At 43.0% G+C, this 14,119-nt stretch overlaps 1 protein-coding gene across 2 annotated transcripts in view; it reads left to right on the top strand.

Moving 5' to 3' along the window:
* The first annotated feature begins 3,972 nt into the window (after positions 1 to 3,972).
* Positions 3,973 to 14,119, top strand: part of LOC100352379 (ubiquilin-1) — a 113,777-nt gene continuing 103,630 nt past the window's right edge. The window contains exon 1 of one of the 2 annotated variants that reach the window (XM_008265039.3): positions 3,973 to 5,602. In XM_008265039.3, coding sequence (XP_008263261.3) covers positions 4,202 to 5,602 — 1,401 coding nt within the window. In that variant the 5' untranslated portion in view covers positions 3,973 to 4,201. Of the gene's footprint in view, positions 5,959 to 14,119 lie in introns of those variants that run through there. The other variant, XM_017344860.3, reaches the window with a different exon arrangement.

The following is a 14,119-nucleotide window of genomic DNA, read 5'->3' on the forward strand; positions in this document are numbered from 1 at the left end:
TGATGAAACTGTGCTGCCACCAGTTACAGTATTTGAAAGATAGAGAGACAGAGAAAGTCCCTATGTGCTGTTTCACTTCCCAATTTATCAAAACGGTCAAACCCGGGAGCGAGGAAGTCAAAATAGGTCTCCCACATGGATGGCAAGAACTGAGTAAGTTGAGCCATCACTTCTGCCTCCCAGGGTCCACATAATCAGAAAGTTGGAGTCAGGGAGCTAACCCCAGATACTCCAATGTGGTATGTGGGAGTCTTAATGGATGCCTCAACCACTAGGCTAAATGCCTACCTCCATTTATTTTGCTGATTCTTATGTAATCAAATGGATGCATCTTCCATAAGTGGTTGTACAGCCTCCATTATTCTAATTTACATATGTAAATATTCATTTAGTACCTACTAGGCAATGGAGTTACAGTAGCAAAGATGAGGTCCCTGTTTTCATGGGGGTTTGTATTCTAGACAAGAGATATATAAAATAAAATTAGTAAACAAAGAAGAAAATATCACTCGATGATGTGTTTTACCCATAAAATTAAAGTAGTGAATGGCTGAGAAGACCTTGGTGATCCAAATGATAAAAAGGGACAATTTTGAGAAGATTAGGTACCGTAAAATATTAAAGGCTTAGGGAGAAGTTACTGCAGTGGCTTTAAAGAATATGTTGGGCACTTAATGTGCTCTAGGAGTAGAAGACAGGCTGTGAACGGCCAAGCTTTGTAGGCAGGTAGAAAACCACCATTAGGAAGTAAAGGGCCAGGCAGGAATCCAATTATGGAAGGTTTTTATTTGTCAAGGAATTTAGATTTCATTCTGAAAGTGGTAAGGAGATAGCCTTTACTATTCCCACCAGGGGATCTAATTCAGTGAAATAAACCTATGAGACTATCATAAGCCATCATTGGCTGGAATGTCCTCATCTGATACAAGGAGAGCATAGCTAAGCAGCAGGACAGAATCAGGTATTTTTCATTCAGCAGAAGTTCTACAGCAGGTGATGCTTGTGGTATAGTCATCCTGGAGTTTTCTCCCCAGTGACAACTCTGGGTGGAAGGAGACAAAGTCCTCATCAGGAAGTCAGAGAGACACTGTGTGTTAAGAGGATCCTCAAGCTTCTATGGAGCAAAGGACATGCCCTGCTACAATTTGTCCATATTCGGGAAAGCCCAAAGCATGGAATTCCCAGCAGATATTTACGATTCTTTGAGTTCAGAGTTAGTTTACCAGCCACTGGTTATTTTGCTGTCTTGCAATAATTGTATGGTTGAGGTTTTGCAGTCATCTGTTTGTCAAGGTAACAGAGCCAGTTAAATTTAACTGAAAATTAGATTCTCTTGCAATGGAATAAAAGACTTGTTAAAAACTTTTTTACCCATGTGCTTCAGACTACATAAGGTACTGGGATCTGGGATAAGCATTAGTGAGTATAATGGTTTAGAACTGGTTCAAGAGGCTTTAATTTAGGCTTACCACTGAATGAGCCAAGAGGCAAGAGATATGTGAAATCAAAGGCATAGAAGATTGGGTAGACTCCATAGTTTTTGCAAACATGCATATTGTACACATGAGTTTGTCAGTGCATTCTTTGCAAATCAAGCAGTGTATTCATTCAAAGGGACTCAGAGTAGAGGACTCATTGCTTTTTTTTTTTTTTTTAATATTACCAGGATGGGCAGGGACCACATTGGTATTCAAGAATCTACTCACCAAAATTAAAACAAATTCTATGCATGATAGGTTATATATTCTATATTTTCAATATTTTATCATTAGGGCCATTACAACCCCCCACACAAAAGGAATTTAACCAGAATGACACAAACTGATCTCCTTGTCTGTTAAGTTGGCAGTTTATGATGAAAGAGTAGAAGCTAAGTAGACCTAAGAGTAGAAGCTGACTAACTAGTACAGGAATTTGCAGAAGGCCAGGCAACAGATTGTCTAAACTAGTATAGTAACAGTACAGAGAGAGTGATAGAGCAAAGAACTTGTTTTTAGGCTTTCTGGACAGGACTTGCTGATGGAATTCACACAGGGTAGAGGGTTTTTGGCTTGAGCATTTAGGAAGATAGTGGCCTTTTAACTAAGAAGGCTAAGACCTGAAACCCCCACCTCTTCTTTCTCTCCTTCCATTCTCTCGCTATTCAGTCACCCTTCAGTGTTCTGGGTTGGGCAAGACAGGAGTATGCTTCTGGGGAGGGTCCTGCTAAGCCAGAGAAACTGAGCCCTCACTTTGCCCTTATTCTCTCCCTTGTGGGAGAAGTCATGATCCGAGGATGGGATCTTTCAGAATAAAGCTGTGTTGTCCTGGGGAAGGGGTGACACAAGTAAAGTGGTACTGCTATTCTTTCTTTCTTCACTGTACCCACTCCTAGGTTTTTTGCTCCTCTGTTTTCCAAAGCTCCCACAAAGGCATTATTCTCCTTGAGTAGCTGCCAAAGTTTGTGTTTCTTTGTGGAGGAAGTGGGGACGAAGGGCTGGAAACTCGTATCATCTTGCTGACATTACTTCTGACACATATTTCTGGATACTGTACTTCCTCCACAAGTCCATATGGAGTTGACTCTATCGCTTCTCAGCCTTTTGGCTAAGATCAAGTATGGAGTTGCCTCTACCAACTGTATCTTCCTAGACATTTGTTCATCTTTGATGGACTTATCTGTAATCTGTTTTCCAATGCCGACCTGACCACAGGATGCAATGAATATTGCCAGTGACTTTTGTATTGAAACAATACTCAGTAATTAAATAATATCTGCTCTATTTCAGGCATGTTGGTCCTTTGGACTGCAAAAAATTCTAGAATCAGAAAGAAGATTCAAGTATATAATGGCAACAGTTGATGATATAAACCTGTGATAGCCTGATGCATTCATCTTTTCAGCAAAAAGAAATTGCTGTAGGGTTAGTCTTTACCCTAGGCTCCCATCTGCCTGTAGTGGCTGAAACAGTGCCTTAGGAACTCACTATTACTTGATTTTACAGCTGAAATACAGCTTAACATTTATCTTCAAATATGCTGATATCTTACATCTGTTACTGTTAAGTCACACAGTGCTAGACTCTAATACTTCTTTATCTTGTCTCAGTTCTGATTGTCAGAGTTTCCGTCATATTCACTTTGTTTATAGGTTCTTGGGGATACATGATGGTGTATTTTTTTCCCCCAAAGAAACCTTCTATTTAAGGAATAGATGATGTCTTTTTTAGAACCAAGTGTGTGAATTACTCAGCCTGGAAGGCATCCAAAGTGCATGCTGCCTGTATACCCCAGTGAGACTGGCTGGACTAATTATATATAATCTTCATTCTTTCTGTACACAAACAGGAACTTGGAGACCTTGGGTGGGCTCTAGTCAGTGTGCAGTAATTTAGCAGAGGACAGGTGACAAGAAACTGTACTTTTCTTAAAAAAATTTATTTTATTTATTTGAAAGTTACAGGAAGAGGTAGAGACAGAGAGAGAGGTCTTCCATCTGCTAGGTCACTCCCCAGATGGCCACAATGGCCGGAGCTGCATGGATCTGAAGCCAGGAGCTAGGAGCTTCTTCTGGGTCTCCCACATGGGTGCAGGGGCCCAAGGACTTGGGCCATCTTTCACTGCTATCCCAGGCCATACCAGAGAGCTGGATCGGAAGAGGAGCAGCCGGGACTAGAACTGGAGCCTATATGGGATGCCGGTGCTTCAGGCCAGGGCTTTAACCCGTTGTGCCACAGTGCTGGCCAGAATCTATACTTCTTTAGCTATGTATTAGACTTGAGCCTTTTTCAAGCATCCATATTTGTTTATCAAATTTAAACTGTAGGATTTTCAACAATGGAACAGGCTATTGTGAAGTGTTTCTAGACAGGGACACCCCCCCCCATTGCTTTTAAAATAAATTCATAAAGAAAGTCCAATCTCAAGCAAGTGGTTGGGGCCCCTACCCTCCCCGCATTCCAGCTACCTTTCAACTGTGACTTCATCACTGACATCATGTCCCCCAAGACTGGCCCAGGAGAAGAGCAGCTCTCCCTTCTATGGGAGCCAGGTGGCCTCAGGGCTACACTGGGAGGTAGCATCCACAGGAGGTGGGTGACAGGACATCACTGGACACCTACAGGTACCTGTATCCAGGTGTGCTCAGTGCCACATCTAGGCTTCTACAAGTCTGTGAGCCACTGTGTCCTCAAGTGGCCCTGCTTCCTGCTCTCAAGAAAATATGGCACGGGCTAGGGAAGAAGCAGGGGACAGCCAGCTGGTATCTGGTGGGGAGCCATCATCACGCATCATCAGAGTGTTTGTCAAGACCCCACAGGACTGCCAGGAATTTATGTTGGCAGAAAATAGCAGCGTCTACCACTTCAAGAAGGAGATCTCCAAACGCCTTCATTGTGACATTGATCGACTGGCACTCATCTTCACTGGAAAGATACTCCGTGATCAAGATATACTGAGCCAGCGTGGCATCCTTGATGGCACTACAGTCCACTTGGTGGTGAGGACCCATTTGAAAGGATTAACGGGCCCTAGAACTCTGTCAGGTCCCACAGGTCCCACAGGTCCCATCCATCGTCCTGAGCCATCAGCCTCTGAAGGTACTGGGGCACTAGCTATGCTGGGCCAGCTGGCCCGGAGTTCGCCTGATCTAGCTGACTTATTTGGTCAATTGACTCAACTCCTGATGGCTGCACCTGGGTCTGTGGTGCAGTTCTTGGAAGATCCTCTAGTTCAAAGCTTGGCAAGTGAGAAACCAGTCAATGCCAGCCATGTTCCAGAATCCTCAAAGCCCAAACAGAAACATGAGTCTGCTTTTAAGGCTCTGGAAACCTTGCAGAACCCAGTCCAGCAACAAGCATTCCTACAAGCAGACAGGCAGAGGCTAGAGGCCTTGAAGGCAGTGCCAGGGGGTGACAATGCTATGCGTCCAGTCTGCTCTGACATCCAGCAACTCATGCTCTCCACGCTGGCCCTATTGTCTGCCTCCAAGGGCCATAGTCTAGGCTCAGAATCTTGCAGAGGGGAAGCCAGTACTAAGAACAGTGCTGACAGTAACACAACCATGCCCACTGCTTCTGCACATGCCAAGACGTTGGTAAGAGAGGTCAGTGCAAGAGTGGATGCCCAGGTCAGGGAGATGGCCTCAAATCAGCCCAATTCAGGGTGTAGGACTGGAGCTCAGGACTTAAACTCAAGCCAGGATCTTCCCACCCAGGACAGTCAGCAGATGGAGAAAGTCACTCCCACCAGTCAGCTAAAGCTCTCACCCTCTGTTTTGTGTCAAGTCTTAAATACCCTGGAGCACAGTCCAGCTCTGTTACACCAGCTAGCAGCTGTCAGCCCTCTGAGACATCATATGCCACTACTTCCCATCCTCACCAACCCTCGAGCACTGCAGGCACTGATGCAGATAGAACAAGGCCTACAGATACTCTCCAGGGAGGTGCCTGGGCTGAGACCATTCTTATGGAATCCAGCTATTCTAGGGGACCCAGCTAGATCACGGCGTGCTATAGGCATCCTTGAAACTGGGGCTGGAAGACAAGGTCATAGAGAAGACCCTGTGCAGTCCACCTTGGTCATTCTTCAGCTCCTCCATGCACTGGCCAATTCCTATTCCCAGGTAATCCAGTCCTCACTATCTTCATCCCTGCTCACTGCAGATCTCTACCAGCAAGAACTAGAGCAGTTGAAGGCCCTGGGTTTTGCTAACCATGATGCTAATCTCCAGGCCCTGATAGCCACGGATGGAGACATCTATGCTGCGATTGAGAGGCTGCTAGGGGTGCCACAGGTCTAGGTCCTTCCAGCTGATGCTCACAATACACCATCCCGTAGAGAGGAAGGAAAAAGAAAGGGAAAAAGGGAAGGGAAGGGAAGTAGCTTATTTTGGGAATTCCTCCTACGTGGATCATGTGCACATTTGGACAGCCCCTATGTCACTGTCCAAGCCTGTTCTTCATTAAAAAATTGCTTGGATCTTACGTGTTATGTAACTTTGGGGATGGGTAAGCAAAGGAAATGCTACTTGGAGAATGACTGATGATGTGAAATGATTTAGGGACTAGAATTCACCTATTCTTATGCCTCTAACATCAGAGTCTTTCAAAATTTTAACCATGAGGTAGAGAAATATTGAGGGATTTTGCATTTGAATCTTGTGTTCAATTAACAATCCAGTCTCCCACTAACATCATTACCAACACTGTGAGTCTCTTCTATTGCAACTCCAAACTTTTAAGAATTCCCTAAGAAGTCATGAATTTCCAAAAGACCTCTTGAAATCACTTAGTTCAATTTTTGTCTATATATCCAGTTCTAGAACAGATGCTCAATTTCTTTCTCTCAGCTATGGATTTTCAGCATTTTTCTGTGCCAGGATCCTTATCTGTGACACTACTTCTCTGAAACATCATTCTCTCCTACTATTTAGGATTTTTCTTTTGCAAATGCTCAATTCTGTTGCCTATAAACTACTGTGTCTCCATTTGTCTCTGAATTTCTTGAGAGTTTCTCCCATTGCAGAAGTAACATTTCACTATCTTCTGCAGTCAGGAGCTTACCCCAAGTAAGCTTACTTAAAACTTCCTCATTCCTTGTATATTGGAAAGTTTCTACAAAATTTGGTCTGAAGATCTCTGTTTCTTAAAACCGCATCCTTTACTCTCTTGTCTTTCTTCTTTTAGAATAGTACAAACTGAAATTATGTTTTACCATTTTTTAAAGATTTATTTTATAAATTTAAAGGTCAGAGTTACAGGGAGAGGGGAAAGGGAGACAGAAATATTGATCTTCTGTCTGCTGATTTACTTCCCTAGTGACTGGGCCATGCTGAAACTGGAAGCCAGTAACCCCATCCAGATCTCTTGGGACATCTTCTGTTGCCTTCTTAGATGTATTAGAATGGAACCAGAATGAAAGTGGGGCACCTGGGACTTGAACCAATGTTCCTATAGGATGACAGTATCTCAGCAGCTTAACCCATGGTACCATAACTTCAGCCCCAATATGGTAATTCTTTAAGTCTTAGAGAGCTTGGCCATTTTCATGGTCAAAGCTCTAGATCTTCTTTCACTGTTCTTACATCTTTCTACAATCCTCTGGCCTTCTCTTTGGGTGTCCTAGCAGAACCTTTGATTCAGCAAGTTGAAATATAGTTCAGCATCTTTCCCCTGTCCCATTCCTACTCTAAATTCTCTGTTCTGTATGTCTCACTAAAAATCATCAATATTTTCCCAACCCACTCAGGCATTGCTCTGAAAATTTCTGAACTGTTTGTTATGTGACTCAGAGTAGGCACATACAGCATGCATGCTCCAGATTCCACTGACTAAATGTAACTATGCAGAAGGATAAGAACAGATGTAAAAATGGAGAGGAACACATTGGAATAGTTACTTAAGGGGAAGCTAAGAAATAAAAATTCAGAGCCAGCCTCAGAGATCAGTTGAGTCTCATTCTTCCTGGGATTGGGAAGGGTAGGGGGACAGGCAGTGACATCTCTAAAGCAGAGATTTGTACTTAATTGTATTGTGATATTCCATGAGCCTAGAGAGACCTGAAGGTTGTGTATGTCAGGGACTGTGGATCAGACTTCTCTGCGGGCTCAGTTCCCTGCAATGAGCCTGATAGGCAGTTTATTGTTAATTTTCCCAGAGCACCAAAATTTTTGACATTGGAGACCTGTGTTTGTTCCCAGACTGGAGTGAGCGTCCCTGGGGTAAACTGGGAATAATGGGAAGGGCAATATTCTGAAATCCTCCAAGTATGCTTCCCCTCTTCCCTCATGTAGGCCCTATTGGCCAGAATTCTGAGAAAGGTAAGATACAGCTTTGAGATTATTGTTGATGTTCATTCTGAGGGCCACATTCACCTACACTTGGTCTGAAAACAGCCTATAGGCCTCCTCAAATCACCCCTTGCCACTACTCCAGGACTTACTGCATTTTAATTTTAGAAGGTTAAAAGAGCCCAAAACAGAAGGTAAGGAATAGAGCTTGTTGGAAGAGTTGCAGACTCTAACAGTTTGTTATCAATGATGAGTGCCAGCTTTGGTTTTGTTCAGCAATGTGAAGCCATGGGGAATATCAGCCCTGTGTCATACCCAGAGGCTATCAGTTCAGAGTAGAGGCTGTAGCTAGAGCCCTCAGGAAATTAGAAACTGTGTGTTTCCTGCATCCCAGATTACTTCTCTAGGAAGGATCAATGGAGGTAAGGATTTCATAGAAAACCAGAATTGGGGAAGACAGGAGTCCCTGATGAAACAATCCTTTTCTGCAGTACCAGTGCTGGAACAGTATTAATAGCTCAAGTAAGGAAGGAAGGAATGAAGAAAGGAAGGAAGGGGATATTATACTCTTAGAATTGTATCTACGAACTATATTGAATCTGATACAAACTTAAAAAGCAAAAAATAAATAAATAGTTTAGGAAAGCAGAAAGAATATGAATCCCACAATACTTAGCATCCACATCAAAAACATGTGTCTTGCAATGTTAGTCGAATCATACACAAGTCAAGATTAGACAACATAAAGGATATCAATGAGGCCTAGAAACAATTATAATGTAGTAGAAAATAAACTTTGATAGCCATGTGCATAAATTACCACAAGCACACATTATCAGAGAAAGAGATTAAATGATAAGGGGGCCGGTGCCGTGGCTCAATAGGCTAATCCTCCACCTGTGGCGCCGGCACCCCGGGTTCTAGTCCTGGGTGGGGTGCTGGATTCTGTCCCGGTTGTTGCTCTTCTAGTCCAGCTCTCTGCTGTGGCCCAGGAATGCAGTGGAGGATGGCCCAAGTCCTTGGGCCCTGCACCTGCATGAGAGACCAGGAGGAAGCACCTGGCTCCTGGCTTCGGATCAGCGCAGCGCGCTGGCTGCAGCAACCATTGCGGGGTGAACTAACGTAAAAGGAAGACCTTTCTCTCTGTCTCCTTCTCTCACTGTCCACTCTGCCCATCAAAATCAATCAATCAATAAATAATAAGGGGCCGGTGCTGTGGCGCAGTGGGTTAACACCCTGGCCTGAGGTGCCAGCATCCCATATGCTGGTTCTGGTCCTGGCTGCTCCTCTTCCAATCCAGCCTTCTGCTGTGGCCTGGGATGGCAGTGGGGGACGGCCTGGGTCCTTGGGCCCCTGCACCAGCGTGGGAGACCTGGAGGAAGATCCTGGCTCCTGGCTTTGGATTGGCGCAGCTCCAGCCGTTGCGGCCATCTGGGGAGTGAACCAGCAGATGGAAGACCTCTCTCTCTGTCTCCACCTCTCTCTGTAACTCTGTCTTTCAAATGGATAAAATGAATCTTTACAAAAATTAAATGATGTCAATATTTATTGAATGTTTACTGTTAGATATGTAACACAAAATCATACGCAATGTAGACTGTAGGCCTACAGTCAGGACACAAATATCTGTTCACACACAGAAATGTAAAAGGGAAAAATAAAAAAAATTATCATAAAAGGATTGCACAATTTTTATAGGAAATAAAACTAAAATACTTGATTGTATGCGCTGTATAAAACATTTAGAAACCTTGAATGTCAGTGTTAGCTATTATTGACAATAAAAAGATGAGAAACTCAGAAAGTGACTTTTTGATATATCTTCCAAGATGGGACACTTGAGGGAAAACCAGAGATCTGGGGAGTAGGAACACTCTTAGAAATCATTTTGTAGGGGCTGGAGTTGTGGTGTAGTGGTTAAAGCCATCACCTGGAACACTATTATGCCATATGGGCACTGGTTCATATTCCAGCTGCTCCACTTCTTTTTTTTTAAGTTTTTATTTAATGAATACATTTTTCATAGGTACAACTTTAGGAATATAGTGGTTCTTTCCTCCAGACTCACCCATCCATCACGACTCCCATCCCGCCTCCCTCTGCCTCTGCCTCTGCCTCTGCCTCTCCCTCTCCCTCTCCCATCCCCTTCTTCATTATGGTTCATTTTTAGTTTGATTTTATATACAGAGAACCAACTCCATGTTAAGCACAGATTTCAACAGTTTGCACCCACACATATACACAACATATAGAGTACAGTTTGAGAACAAGATTTGCAGTCGATTCTCATAGTACAACTCATTAAGGACGGAGGTCCTACATGGGGAGTAAGTGCACAGTGACTTCTGTTGTTCCTTTAACAATTAACACTCTTATTTATGACGTCAGTGATAACCCGAGGCTCTTGCCATGGGCTGCCAAGGCTATGGAAGCCTTCTGTAACTATAGACTCCATCAGTATTTGAACACGGCCATAAGCAAAGTAGATGTTCTCGCCTCCCTTCAGAGAAAAGTACATCCTTCTTTGATGGCCCCTTCTTTCCACTGGCTACTCCATTTCTGATCCACTTCTGATAAAATGCTAATGGCATAGGAAAAAAAGCAGAATATGGCCCAAGTGATTGGATCCCTGCCACGCATGTAGGTGATCTGGATGCAGCTCCCAGTTCCTCACTTTGGCCTGCTCTAGTCCTGGCCATTGCAGCCATCTGGAGAGTGAACAAGCAGATGGGAGATTCTCATTCATATTCTCTGCCCCCCCAACCCTGGCTTCCTCCCTCTCTCTCTGTAACTCTGACTTTCAAATACATAAATAAATCAGGAGCCATTCATTTTGAGATAGCATAGTCATTCCTTTGAAATGCCTGCAAGTTATGCAGAGTTATTTTCGTCTGAGATGTAGAGACAGGCTAAGAGAGGTTCAGTGACGTGTCCCACACATATGTAATTTTAACGTCTTCTTCTGATCCCAGAATCTTCCTTGTAGCATTGCACCATTGTACATTCAGACTGTAAGTGTGTTGGATTCAGAGTGATTGTTAAGGGACTAGGGGCCAGTCTGATTGGGAAGGCGTGGATGTACAACAGGGTGATGGAAGCCTTAAACTTCTGCACATAGGGTGGAATTCTATGCAGGCTGGATCTACTGCCATCAGAATGGAACCACAGGGATGTGGGGATAGACCTCCTCCTGAGACTGCTTTACTTGGAGAAGTGAATGGTATGTTCCATCATTCTGAGCTAGAATCTGAGGACATTATGAAAGTTATGGTTGAGGGGCCAACATTGTGGAGAAGCAGGTTAAGCTGCCACTTGTAATGTTGGCATCTCCTAGTAAAGTAATGGTTCAAGTCCTGGCTTTACTGCTTCTGATCCAGCTTCCTGCTAATGTGACTAGGAAGGCATCAGAAGATGACCCAAATACTTGCACCCCTGCTACCCATGTAGGAGACCAGGATGGAGTTCCTTGGCCCCAGGCTTTAGGTTGGCCCATATCTGGCTATGCAGGCATTTGTGGAATGAACCAGCAGATGGAAGATTCTCTCTCCTTCCTTCTCTCTCTCACTCTGCATTCCAAATAAATAAATAAATGACCTTTTTAAAAAAGTTATGGTGGACAATTCATAGATATGTGAATGTAATGGAAGATAATGAGATCACAAACTGTTGTGGTACTTGGGTTCTAATACTGGACATAACATTGGCTACTCATGAACTAAAATTTCTGTGCTAGTACTTCAAGCTTTTTCTTTTTAAAGATTTATGTATTTATTCAAGGCACAGAGTTACAGACAGAGAGAAGGCTAGACAGAGAAAGGTCTTCCATATGCTAATTTACTCCCCAAATGGCTGCAACAGCTGTAGCTGAACCAATCAGAAACCAGGAGCCAGGAGCTTCTTCCAGGTCTCCCACACCAGTGCAGGGGCCCGAGCATTTGGGCCATCTTTTGCTGCTTTCTGAGACTATCAGCAGAGAGCTAGATATGAAGAAAAGCAGACAGGTATGAACTGGTGCCCATAGGGGATGCTGAGGCTTAGCTTACTATGTCACAGTGCTGGCCCCAACCTCAAGCTTCTTATAGCTGTATGATCTGGTAAATATAGTACACAGATGGGTCCATTTTATATTGCACATCTTCCATCCTGGCTCTGCTTCTCCCAGTAATTTCTTGGGTCGCAAATCTCAGTTTCTTAGAGAAATAATGTGAGGTTCATAGCAAGAAGTTTGTAGTGTAAACATGCTTGGTGAGCGGCTGTGTTATGAGATGGGCTTTTTGGCTAAACAATACCAGAATCTTAAAGGAGCAGGCACGGAGCCCGTGAGGTGCATTTCAGGAGCAGAGCAGCAGATGCAAAGGCACTGAGCAGTAATCTCAGCTCCTACCTCTACCTTCTTAGCATATTTTTCTCTCTTCTTGAAAGCATTATACTACTTTAGTATTAGACCTTCAAAAGACAAATATCTTCGCTTTTGTCACTGCATGTTCTTGCAAACTGGCATCCTCATAAAAATGCATGCATTTTTTTTCTCAGCCATCACTAATGTAATCAACAAATAACACCTGTTATGTTCTAGCCTTAATCCCAAGTATAGTAAAATTGCAAAGGAAGGGATGAAAAAAAATTTACTTGAGAGCACCAGAAAAGGTTTCTTAGAGAAGTTGATGTTCATGCAATGTCTTAAAAGATGGGTAGGAAGGTACAGGGGAACAAGTCAGAAAGACATCCCAGCTAGAGGAAACAGTACTCACAAAAGCATGGAGATTTGGATGTATGTTGGAGAACAGTACTGTTAGTATGGCTAGAATTTAATGACCAAGGATATGCTTTCCCTCTCTGAGACTTGCGAATGCACTCCGTGGGCAGAAGAGACCGCTGAAGGTCTTAAGTTGGGAGTGGCATAGTCTGAGTTACTCATTTCCACCTCAAAGGTGACTAACTAATCACTGATGTTGGTTTATCTTTTCTTGGTCTCTTGAACAAATGTACTGCTTTATCAGAGTAGCCAAAAGATCTCTGTATTACTGAATCCTATTGTCAACTTTCAGTCTTCATCATTATTGCCTATTCATCAAATTGGAGTGATTCTTGTCTGATGCAGTTGATCATCCCCTCCTCCTTGAAATACTTTTCCTCTTGTGCATTGACACCATGCATTAAAATTAGTTTTTAAGACCTTTCCTTCTCAGTTTTTTTTGCTGGTTCTTCCTTATCTTCTTGACCTCTTTACTTCTGAGTCTTTGGTTGCTTTCTTTTCTTGGTGTTTTCACCTGGTTGTATTGCTTCTTATACCATGTACATGTTGACAAGCTTCAAATTCATATTTCTAGTCTAGGCACCTCCCCTGAATCTCTGACTTGTATAGGCAAACTTAAAAGATCTTTCTCATAATACCTGAGAGGATGAACTCATTTCCTCTTAAAAACCTGTCCCTGTTCCAGTCTCCTTTGTCTTGGGGAAAAAAAAAGGCAAATCCACATTTGCAGTTATTCTAACCAAAACCCTTATAGGTATCTTTGACTTCTCCCCATCTTAACGGTCAGTCTGTTATAAAACCCTTCTGGTATTTCAAACTATACCTAGAAACTGACCACGTTTTACCAATTTACATTGCTACCAATTTTTTTCAAATCACTATTGTCAAACTAATTAGCAAACCTAGAGATTCTACAAAGATAATGAGTTCAACTGAGACTAGTGTAGCACTTAAATGTGAATGCCTGTTTCATAGTGAAGTAAGGGCATATTCAGAGGTAAAGGAAGATAGGGGCTTTTAAAAATAAAATGAAGAGAGATAAATAAATGGTTTGGGACAAAGACAATATTGGTTATAGGGAATTATTGCAAAAGCTGACATAAGTTTGTTAGCTGAGACAGTGTGTTAGGTAAATGTTCTTGTGCATTTCACTAGCTACTCATGTAACTCATGTAACTAGCTGCCGTTCGAGAAGACCTTGGCAAAAGTTTTGATTTTAGGCATATGTGCACAAGGATCCTTCAGAGAGCCTTTTAATAGTTCTTACTGTAGGCATGTGTGCATATGCCCTTCTTTCTTAACTTTCTCACTCTATTTGTTTTGGTTTAACACAAGTGACTCCATCTGGATACTGACTTTTTTTTTTTTTTTTTTTGAAAGTGGGAAAGGCAGAAAAAGACAGTTTGAGATCTTCCATTCACTGGTTCACTCCTCAAGTGCCCTCAATATTTGGGTCTGGGCCAGGCTGAAGCCAGGAGTCCAGAACTCCATCTGAGTCTCCCACATGCATGGCAGTGACCCAAATACCTGAGCCATTATCTGCTGTCTCCCAGGGTGTGTATTAACAGGAAGCTGACTCAAAAACAAAGCAGCCA

Source organism: Oryctolagus cuniculus, chromosome 1, assembly GCF_964237555.1.
Source record: "Oryctolagus cuniculus chromosome 1, mOryCun1.1, whole genome shotgun sequence".
NCBI classification, from domain to species: Eukaryota; Metazoa; Chordata; class Mammalia; order Lagomorpha; family Leporidae; genus Oryctolagus; species Oryctolagus cuniculus.